Source organism: Tauraco erythrolophus, chromosome 3 (genome assembly GCF_009769465.1).
Source record: "Tauraco erythrolophus isolate bTauEry1 chromosome 3, bTauEry1.pri, whole genome shotgun sequence".
NCBI classification, from domain to species: domain Eukaryota; kingdom Metazoa; phylum Chordata; class Aves; order Musophagiformes; family Musophagidae; genus Tauraco; species Tauraco erythrolophus.
In genome coordinates, this window is record NC_141467.1 from 60,986,508 (window position 1) to 60,997,727 (window position 11,220).

Genomic DNA, 11,220 nt, shown 5'->3' on the forward strand with positions numbered 1-11,220 from the left:
TTGCATCCCATTAGTGGCTCTGTCATTAGCTCACCACATGATCTCAGACAACTTGCTTCACCTCTATGATGACTCTTTTTCCATGTACCTTCCAAGATCATTACACTTCCCTGTGTACAGTCATACTTGGATAGCATCAGTGCTTTTCAGGAGACTTTTCTTTGAAAGTGAATCCTTAGGTGACTCGCATAAACTCGGTGTCTGTGCCTTTGCCTCTATTCCAGCAAAGGAGCAGTTTATGGGAGAGCAAAAGCAGCAGACAGAGAGCTCGTGGTAAACTTACAGCTGCAAAATTGCTGGGTTTGTGTTTCCCTGGTTTACTTTTGTCTTAGTGTGTGTTTAGGCCTCAGGTCTGGCATTACACGGTCTCAGTACAATCACAATTGGAATATACATTCGCAACAAATTGTGGTGCAAACATGAACATTTTAACTTTATTTTGCAATTCTGGTTAGAGGATGAACCACGAAACCCTATACTTTTAAAGTAACACATCCACTTCTCCTGCAGATTAATCATTCTTATGTGGCCAAAGGGAGTTGGTCCAGGCAGAAGGGTACATAGAATGATGTGTCTGATGTCAGTTTGGTTTAGAGCCAGGGCTGCGTTAAAAAAATAAATTTTAAAAAAAGGCAGGGAAGAATGAAGTTAGGAAAAAAGCCACTGCGCTGGATCACTTACTCATTGCTTGTTCTGTGAACCTGGATCAGCCTGATATGTTTTTGTCTTATGAGTCTTAATACTATCTGTGCCAAAGGAGTTTCTACAACTTTGTAATAACCTGCACCACTGCTCAGCTCTCTACCTTGCTATGCTATAAAATTGAGCCCAGATTTTCTTTAGCCCAGGCTAACTCATTATTTATCTGTGAAAGAAAGAGAGGACAATAGAACATCATAACCTTTTACTGATCAGAAGATCCATATACTTCTCAGTTCCCCATTCCAGATCAACAACTCAAACTCATACAATTTTTCTGCGCAAGTCAAGCATCTTGTTAGATGTTTAGACAGAGGCTCTATCTTTCTTGGAATGGGATACTCACAGTATTTGCACAGAGGAGTAAATTAGTTCCTGTATCTTACCACAGTATTCCTGCTAATACAACACAAAAAGTCACATCCTAATTAGTTTGTGATCCAGTCCAAACCTCTGTCGAGTGTACAAGATGACTGTGAATTGCCGTAAGAGATACATGCACGGTAATCACTAAAAAGCTGTGTAATTCAAAAGCTTGGCTGTCTTTAAGCCAACAGATATATTCCAGTCCTCTTTCCCTTATTTCGCATTACTCTAATACAACTCTGCCATCATGAAAGCATGCTTCTAAAAATATCCTTCAAAACAAATCCTTGTCACATAAATGACCAAAACCTACTTGCTTATTCAATGAGAAAGCTGCTATACATCTGCCAAATAAAAATGAAAATGCATCATTTAATCTGAAAAAACATGTATTGAATTTTTGTGTTGTTCAATCGTTCATTTTCCATAAACTGCGTGAGAAATCATGCAATGATGAACACTCCTAAAAACCTACAGTACCAGAAAACTTCTAAGTAAGGTGCATGATTCAGAAGTGAAACAAAGACACAACGCTGCTGGGCAGGTTTTGCCACACAGCTACTCACATACTCTTCCCTTTCGTTAAAGATGTCAAAGAACAATACTGAAGAAGAACCTGAAACAATGGATCCAGAAGGACCTCTTGAATTGAGCCACAGTGGGATGAGGTGGGGAGGGAGAGCGTGTCCTTCCTACTTCTTCTGTCCTTTACCTTTCTTCTTGGAAAAAAGCAAACAACAGGAACCAGCTTTTCTACTCAGACCACCATCAGTTCAATTGTAATATGGATTAAATACGAACGTGTGAACCATCCACATATCCTCAAAAGTAAGAGTGGATGGATTAGGCTAAATAAACCGCACATATCTGAATGCATGTTACACTTTTCCAATCAATAATAATTGTTTACTGTCCAAAGCAGCAGGAAATATTGTTAGATATATTATCATTCCAATAGTGCTTTATATGCCATCACTTCCTAATTGAAATATGAAGATGCTCTATTTTTAAAAGTATAGGTATCTGGAAGGAAATTAATACTTAGGGCTTCATTCTATTCTTGTAAATCTGAAACTCTGAAGGAAAGAAATCTGAATCTACAAATGTATTCTACATTTCACATTTATTCTTCCACACTTTGAAATGAAAAAGGTTGCGAGTATTTTGGAAGCTATGTTCTTTCTCTGATTTTTTATTTCTGCACATTTAGACATTGCTTCTCAGATTAGGTCTACAGAGTTACAAAATGGGTTATAGTTTCTATCTGTATTGTTCTTATATTTTATTCCTCCTGCAAAACAGATGCATCTCCTGCTCAGCATGTCGTGCTTTTTTCTCTTGGGAGAGTGGGTGGTTCTCACAAAAACATAAACTATTAAGCGCTGTAAGAGAGAAACAAATTCAGCACAAAAAAAAAAAAAATCCAGCAAAATGTAATGCTGCACTCTGCTGAAATAATCTCCTTTCTTCTCCTGACACTTCTATCGAGTCCATGACAATGTCCGTGCATTCTCCCTCAAGTTACAACAATATTATTTCCTAAACCTGGCTGAACATTTTAGAAAGGAAGGCAACTTTTAACCCTCCAGTATTCAGCTCATCAGATTATGTCTCAAGTCTGGTGTTCAATTCTCAATTAATAAAAGAACTCAAAATCGGTAGCAGCTAATTATAATTCCCCTACAATTGTCAAGGCCTCAGAAGAAGGTTTAGCAACCTGAAAAAACCTACACACAAAGGGATCTCATGACACAAGAGGATGACTAGTTATGTATCCAAAAATCAAACACAATCGAAATGAAGACAGACGTACTCATCTTTGTACAAGCTGGCATTTCATCTATAAAAGACATCTGTCACTTAGATATGGCACAACCCTCAGCACAACAGGGGGAGCATTATTAAGTGCTGTAGAGCAAGTCTGAAGCTCAGAGAGGCAAGTCAAAAAGGGACAGGGACTTCAAGGGACCTTGTCATTTCATTAACACTATTTCTCTGCACAATCTGCAGAATTCAGGCTCCAAAAAGGTTTCCTAGAACTGCGCAAAAACCACAACCAGTTCTTCCACCAAAAATTGTTTCATGCTGTCTTTGGTTGGGGGAGGTGACCAAAAACCTGTGTTAAATATTGACATCCAGTTGTGTATTTTCTCTGTTAGTAACTCCTCATCTTCACAGAAACACTTGGTTCATTCTTGAGAGAAAAACATTTTATAAAACTGTGGCAGTCAAATCTATAAAAGACAGATAAGCATTGGCCCTTCCCCTTTGCTACAGGGCAACAAGCAGCTTTGAAACATCCTCAATACTCACTGAAGGCCAGATTTTCAGGAAAGCTCAGGTGCCTCACTCAAGCATCACTAAGCCTGTGCATTGGCTAGTCAAGAGAAAGAGAGAAAGGAAAGAAAGAAAGAAAAGAGAAGGGGGGAAAAAAAAAAGAGGCTCTAACTACCTCTATTCTGTACTATTTTCTTTAGGACTGGCCTTGAAGTCAAGACCTCAGAAAACCCTTTTCAAATCCTAGGCTTATATACCACTGTGCTAAGAGCTGCAGCTCTCTGAGATCCTTCACTTCCACCTTTTGCTCTCTGCATCACAGCTCTCTTCTCTTTGTATTCCGACCCATGTGCAGAATTCATTAGCCACTTGCCTTCCATCACAGCATTTAAATAAAATGAGTGAATTTTCCAAAGGATTCAACACCTAAGAGCTTCTGTGGGGAAAAAACAAGCATTTAGCTTTTCAGTTCCTTTGGAGCTGCGGCTTTCAGCAGTTCTTGGTAAGACTTTTAAAGCAAATAAAAGGGGAAAAAAATGAGAGATATTTCTTACTTCCCCCTTTTCTCTCACTGTCTTGCAGCCCATGGGATCAGAGCGGATGGAGATGCGCAAACGGCAGATGCCTACGACCCAGGAGACCCCAGGTGCTGCACAGGCTCAGCACAGCACAGGAAATCGAGGGTCCAATGCCTGCTGCTTTTGTTGGTGCTGTTGCTGCAGCTGCTCATGGTAACCCCGCTCATTCCAACCTCTGGGGAACAGAATAGCAGGGGAGGGAGGCCATAGCCAGTGTACAGGACAACATAAGCCAAACCAACCACCTGGGTAATGCTGCAAGTCTGGGACTGAGAGAGATGACTCTGCTCTGGTACGAGACACAGCCTTGTGCTTGTTTACTTCCCTCTCCTCCCCATTGAAATAACAGCATTTTAAAAGTCTCTGTACAGTATTTCTGTTGTGCTTCCGTTGTAATGGAAGGTCTGTTCTGTGCAGGACTGGTTCTCCTCAGCCTTCAGCTTCACCAGGGCTTCCAGTAAAAATGAAAGCAATACCAGAATATGTAACAGCTTTAGATTTAGGACTGGGACATAAGAAGCAGCACAGACTTTTTGAATGGAATTAAGAGTAGGTGGAATAATTTGTAGGTCAGAAAACAGATAACCAGGTGCCCAGGACTGTTCTTTTGTTTCAAAGGCAATTGAATCTGTTGTCATTAATTAGTGCTGCCAATTCCTGGCACCTGCAATTCATGTGAAGTTAATCCTTGAGATCAGAGACTTTTTGCTGAAGATGAGGAGTTAGGCAGAACACAATTCAGGAGAATTCCCATTACAAGGTGTTAAGGAGGAAAATTTATCAGAGAAGTAAAGTAAAAGAGGAAAAGGAATCACTTGATTCCTTAACCTAATGACGTGTTCACCTTCTCTCTCTTACCAGCTCCTCCAGATCCAAGTGATTTCATTCAAAACTGAAGTAAACCTTCCCATACTCAAAAGTCTTGCGTCTGTTCAGGGCCAAGTGTTAATTAATGGGCAAGACCAGAACTTGCATTCAAATAAAGAAAAAAGTCTTCAACAGCCGTAGGGGTTCAACCAAAACACTGAGTGTTTCTTACAAAGAAAGACTCAGCTTCTTAAACCAAGCTGAGTGCTTCTTATAAACGCGCTGTCCACCACATGAACACTTAAGAGCAAGCAAACCTGGCACTGAGGTGAAGGGAAGAAGTCATAAATAACCTTACAGTCCCAGCTAGGAATCTATTCCACCATTATTTTTTTTTCCAGCAGCAGCTCGTAGCAAATGCTTTGGAGAACACCACTGGAAGGCAAGGGAAGAGCAGGTTACCATTCCTTTGCTATTGGTACTCAGCTCACCAGAAGCTGAGATACTAAATTCTGCCCGCTCTCATGCAAATAGTGACTATTTTGTAAGGACAAAAGGCTGCTTGGATTGTTTTGCAAGATGCCAGGTACTCTGGCTCTGATCCTACAAAGCTTTTCAGCAGGTGCTTAGAGGTAAACTCAGGTCGATTTTAAAGAGACAGTGAGCGCTGTGCCTGTACAGGATCAGAGTTTGCTACCTTGCAGAATGGCATCTACGTTAAAGCATCACCATACAAATTCCAGTGTCATCTGAACAGTTGTCCAGTGCCATCGCAAGTGGCTCAGTCTAGAGCTGCACATTACAGAATACACGTGTCGTTCCATAAAAGGAAAAAATGAGGCACATTTATCTACTAAATCAGAGTACATAAAATTTGCATTTTATCTTTTAAATTGTTGATGGAGTGCTTTTTTGCCATTTTACCTGGTATTTTCCAGGATGCTGATTTTCTGTGCACCTCACTATTAAAGTAATTCAAAGAAAGCAATTTACTCAATAGAGTGCATGAAAGTACCCAAATTTCATGATGCTTAAAATTCCTATTTGCATTTCAGAATCATCTGGGAAACCAGTAGAGGCTCCAAAACAGAGCAGCTTGGTTTAGCTTTAAAATATTTTTTTTTTTGAGAACAATTGTTTTCTAGTAGCAAGAAATGCAAAACAAACTGTAATTAAGCTATTTATATTCCCTATTCATAGAGCCTTTCCTCAGAATAGCTCAAGTACTTTGAACAGAAAAATTATGAATAGGAATAAAAATAACAGTCTACATGAGTCATGCAGCTGAACATCCAATGTTCAGCATACTCTTAATAGTGGATTTAGAATGAAGAAATGGTGAAATGAGCCTCTCAGCTGGATGCTCTGAGCCTGTGTTCATTCCTACAGCCAAAACTCAAGCCTCCAGCCTGTTCCTCTTCCAGATCCTGAGAAGATGCAGTATTTCACGAGCCTCTTTTTTTGTTTACCTGTACACTTCTATGGAAAGAGCCTGCCTGCAAGTCATTTTCCGAGGCAAGGCATGTTCTCTTAAGGAAACTTTTGTTATTTATTTTGTGTTTTTTCCCCTTTCGTGCATTATCCTGTGAAAACTGCAATGCTTTCTGTTGGATCTGTTGGCTCCCCTTAATCAAAAAATAACTCTTGACAAGAGTATCACTTCTTGTCTGTGTGTGAGGAATACAAAATATATCACTTTTCATATTAAATAAAAGGTCAGAATCACTGGTAAAAAGGGTAGTAAAGGATTGAGACCCATACACCCCAAAAGAATACAGTAGTAACATGAATGACTTACTTTTTTTTTTTTCCCCTCTGAAAAAGTGAATTGAAATAATTCATTGGTTTGAATGTATGGTTCAGATGTTGTGGTAAAAAAATGTGTTTGCAATAACTGCTCTCCAGATTAGCAATAGGAAAGCTTCCCTACCTCTTCAGTGCATGGACTGCCTTGGCAAAGGGAAAAGCAGGTCTCTGCAGATTATAGACTAACACTGGAAAGAGCAAGAGAAGGAGACAGCCAGTAAATATTAAGGCTGCAAATAAGACAAAGCCATGAGTTTAGAAGGCAGAAATGACACAAAAAAACCAACTGGTTTAACAAAAAGCCTTAATAGAGAGAAATGAGATTCTTAAGAATTAAGGCAACAAAACTGTTACAACATTAGCATTAAAGAAAGGTAACATACAAATGAAGAAATTAAGTTTGATATTTTTCCTAGAAGTTATACCAACTATATTGCTTTATTTCAGCTGGAGGACCTGTTTCATTTAAATTACATCTTATAATTCACCAGGACCTTTTCTTCTTGACAAGTTTTAAGCAGCTTTGAAGATTACATGAACATGTGTGTGTGTTTGTGCACATGCATTTCTCACTAAAATATGATAGCCTGTGAACTGGAACGTAGTCTCTATTCCCTAAAAGAAATATGTATATTCTCAAATCCAGTCACAGATGAAAAGAATCATCTGGCAACTACAAAAGGATTTTTTTAAAAAGCTACAGTTATTTAAACTAATATTTGATAAAAGCATGAGGAGCTGACAGCTACCCTTCCACGGGTCATGAAAAACCCTCTCTCAGTGATTGCAGCAAACTAACTTTTTTTGTAATGCTACAAACGAGCTAATACGAATTTCCAGGTCAAACACACTCAAAACAATATTCAGCATAGATATATCTGCTCTTTGTGCTCCAGGCCCACATTTGAAGCACATACTAGCACTTCCTTAAAGCTGCAACCAGTTACTGGCTATAGCTACATATGAACTCTGAAAGATGCTTACACTTCCAACATCACATACAGAAGTGTTGAGCTTGCTTCAACTTATGCTCCAGCTTCTGAACTCTGGCTTCTTCTAACATGGTATCAGCCATTCTGAACCCGAGTCTTGCCCTCATTGTGCCCTACGGATATAAAAAAAAGCCAAGGAGAAAAACAAAAACAAACCCAACCCAACCAACCTTGAAATCTAACTCACATAAAACAGTGCATCAAGTCTAACTAAGTAAAAACATTGCATCAAGCACGCACAGTTTAATAAGCATCAATAGAAAAACAGATTTGGTATGTGATCACGGGTACTCATGTAACATATCTATCCTATATATATATATTCATGTATACATATACACAGGGAATCGGACTTGATGATCCTCATGAGTCCCTTCCAACTCGAGATATTCTATGAATCTGCAATCCCTGTATAGAAAGTCTATGTGATTCAATATTGAACAGCCTTCAGCTATGTTAAAGTTGGTCAGATTATACAACTGTAAAATTAATGTCAGAGTGTAACTATGGGTAATGTGGGTGCTGTTAGCTCATGTTCTTCTGGCTTAATTTATTTTTTATATCAGAGGAAAGCATCTAGTATACGTTCAGCCTTTTCCTTTATAAAGGTGACTAAAATTTTGTTTTCCTACCTCACAGTCTTACTGTTAGAAATCAAGATGAAGAGAGAGCAAGGAGAACATCTCATGAACTGCAAGCAGAGGGTATTCCAAACTGCGAGGAAAGGTATGGTCTTTACAAAGTGTTCTGGCAAGCTAAAATGAAACAAACCCAACAATCAATACTAAATAATTAAAGTGAATTACCTGAAATATGCAAGTAACTATCATTATCTATTTGTCATTTATGCTGAATTTGCAGTCATCTGTCTCTTACCTCCTAAGGAACCAAAGGCCTGATCTATAATCTTTTACCTGATTTATATGCAGCGTGTAACCACATCCCCAATTCCATAACATGGCAGATGAAAACCAGCAGTGTAAACACAGTCTCACTTTTTTCTGAAATGATTTATAAATACATCCTGTTCCCACCCAGCAACTATGTAATGAACCTAACTGGCAGTGCTCAGCCTTACAAAAACAACAAATATAAAGAGGAACTCAGATCCTCCCAAGAGTCAGGCAACTGTCTGCAGAAGTGCTCAAACAGGTAGAAATATCTGTAAAACTGCAATAGAGGGTGCTTTTTATGGCATTTGATTAATTGCTTCTTTCTACTATTTTCATCCAATTTTTAAGAATGATCCAACAAGGACTATTAGGTATAGAAAAAATGCTTAGTTGTTGCAGAGGGACTTCTTTGTTGCAATTACTTTGAGTGGTAAACTGCAATTTCTGCATCAAAGCACTGGCAATCATCTGCATCTCAGCTTTTGATAAGCACAATACGTTTACTAGAGTTTGCACTTGGGTAGTTCTAGTAAGGAATTAGAACCCCATGAACCTTGAGATCTGGTTCCATCGCGATGGCAGATGCCTCCAGCCAGCTGCAAAGAACTTGAGTAACAATCATTCATTTCTCTCTTCTTGTCCTCTCCTTCCTCCTCAAGCCCTGCTCCTACTCTTGAAGAAGTAAATGCCTGGGCTCAATCATTTGACAAGTTGATGCTTACTCCAGCTGGCAGAAATGCTTTTCGTGAATTTCTACGAACAGAATTCAGTGAGGAAAACATGCTTTTCTGGATGGCCTGTGAGGAACTAAAACAAGGAATCCAACCAAAGTGTCATTGAAGAAAAGCAAGACTAATTTATGAAGATTACATTTCTATCCTTTCTCCAAAAGAGGTATATTTCTTTCTCCAATACATTCTTTGATGCTGCTTTGCACAGTAGTTCTAACACGCGTTTACACCTATGACAATACTCATGGAGAACATTTTTCCCCACATTCCACTGCCAACAAGTAGATATTTTTTGGGAAGAAGGCAGACCGAGGTGAGATGGTCAAAGTTGTTGAGGCAAGATGGTCAAAACTACTGTCACTGGCTGTTAAGAAAGCTCTTCCCATGCTACCCTAGCATGCTGATGTGAAGTCTTTAGTTTGAGGCACAAACATACAGATGATCACTTTATCCTTGCTCAACTTAAATTTTATTTGTTGAACAAATCAGGTCTTTTTTTTTCCACTAAGAAGGGGGGGTGTGTCTCTCTCCAAAAGCACAGTAACCACAAATAAAGTGTTTGCGAAGCACAAATTGCTCAAAGGGCTGCTGACAAAATATGGCATAGGACAAACACACTGACTTCCTGAAAATTTTCAAAACTACTTGTCACTTTGCTGTTAGCAAGTAAGTGACATTTTGAAGACACCTCAGTTCAGTTTGAATATAATCCTACCAAGTAAGCTGCAATTTTGAACCTTCCAATATCCTTGCAAAACTCAAACTTAATTGTTCGCAGTGCAAGCTGTGCTTATAAAAATGCTGTTTAAATCTAGTCAGTCTATTGCAGTAATACTAACATCTTTCTACAGACACTAGAGCATTGCAGAAAAAAATGAAAACATTACTTGTATGTTGTATGAATCATTATATAGCCATACCTGTGGTTTGCCTCAATCCACCCTGCTTTTTAACAGGAATTTGATTAAGCAACAGCTTCCTAGTTACAGTTTCCGTCTGCGTCATACTGCTTACTCCAAATTCAGTCTCTTTACAACAGCACCAACTCCTAAGGAAACAAACTGTCACAAAAAATTACAAATCCTCTCTACTACGGAGCAGGAAGTTGGTCTGGAAATAGTCCGCCAGTCTCTCAGGTTTCAGTAATAAGGGGATTGCAGGCAGCCTTGTTCAAAGTAAGGTCACCTCAGTGAGGAAGTTTCTCTATCCATACTCAAGAGACTAGTACTTCCAAATTTCAACACAGTCATTTTTTGCCCAAGTATATATTTAGCAGTTTTTTACATTCTCAAAGGACACCGGCTGAAATGGTTAAAGACGACTGCTTTTTCAAGCCAATAAAACAAACCTGAAAATCCCACGTGTACTATTCACTACTATTAATCATGTGACTTTGTATTTTAACACGCAGGTCAGTCTGGACTCCAGAGTAAGAGAAGTTATTAATCGAAATATGCTGGAACCCTCACAACACACCTTCGATGACGCACAGCTTCAAATTTATACCTTAATGCACAGAGACTCCTATCCTCGGTTTATGAACTCTGCTATTTATAAGGACTTACTTCGGTCCTTATCTGAAAAATCCATTGAAACATAGGATTTTTTCTTAAATGTATTTATTTTAAAACAAACGGAACTCTGGGCTACATCAATCCACAAGAAATTTAGAATTAATCAGATATTCACCTGAAAATAACTCAGGCAAGTTTTACCACAGACTGAATGATTTAAACCTGCACAAGGCTCTGACACAATCAGCTAACTACAGTTTCTGATCAAATTCAGTGTTACTTTGCAAAGGAGAATGAAGAGAATGAAAAGAAAATGTTCAAAAAATGCGGTATTTTTTCAAACGCAGCATGCAACTCAGATGCAAACCTGTTATAATGTATGTCTGAGGTACAAATGCCAACTGAGCATGAAAACTAAATTTTATTTTTAAGTGGAGTGTTAGAATTTTCTTTAAAACCAAACCAGTTGCCCCATCCACACTGTGACCAAAGTAAAAACAGTACTGTCAATATCTGGGTTACACTAGACTACGTTTCACATGTGTACAAGTTGTACC

The 11,220-nt window shown here is 38.7% G+C and overlaps 1 protein-coding gene across 1 annotated transcript; it reads left to right on the forward strand.

Moving 5' to 3' along the window:
• Positions 1–3,927: 3,927 nt before the first annotated feature.
• Positions 3,928–10,749, forward strand: RGS20 (regulator of G protein signaling 20). Its single transcript, XM_009988609.2, is given in 4 exon segments — positions 3,928–4,073; positions 8,165–8,251; positions 9,078–9,312; positions 10,561–10,749. Coding segments are annotated over 4 exon segments (657 nt in total).
• Positions 10,750–11,220: the final 471 nt, after the last annotated feature.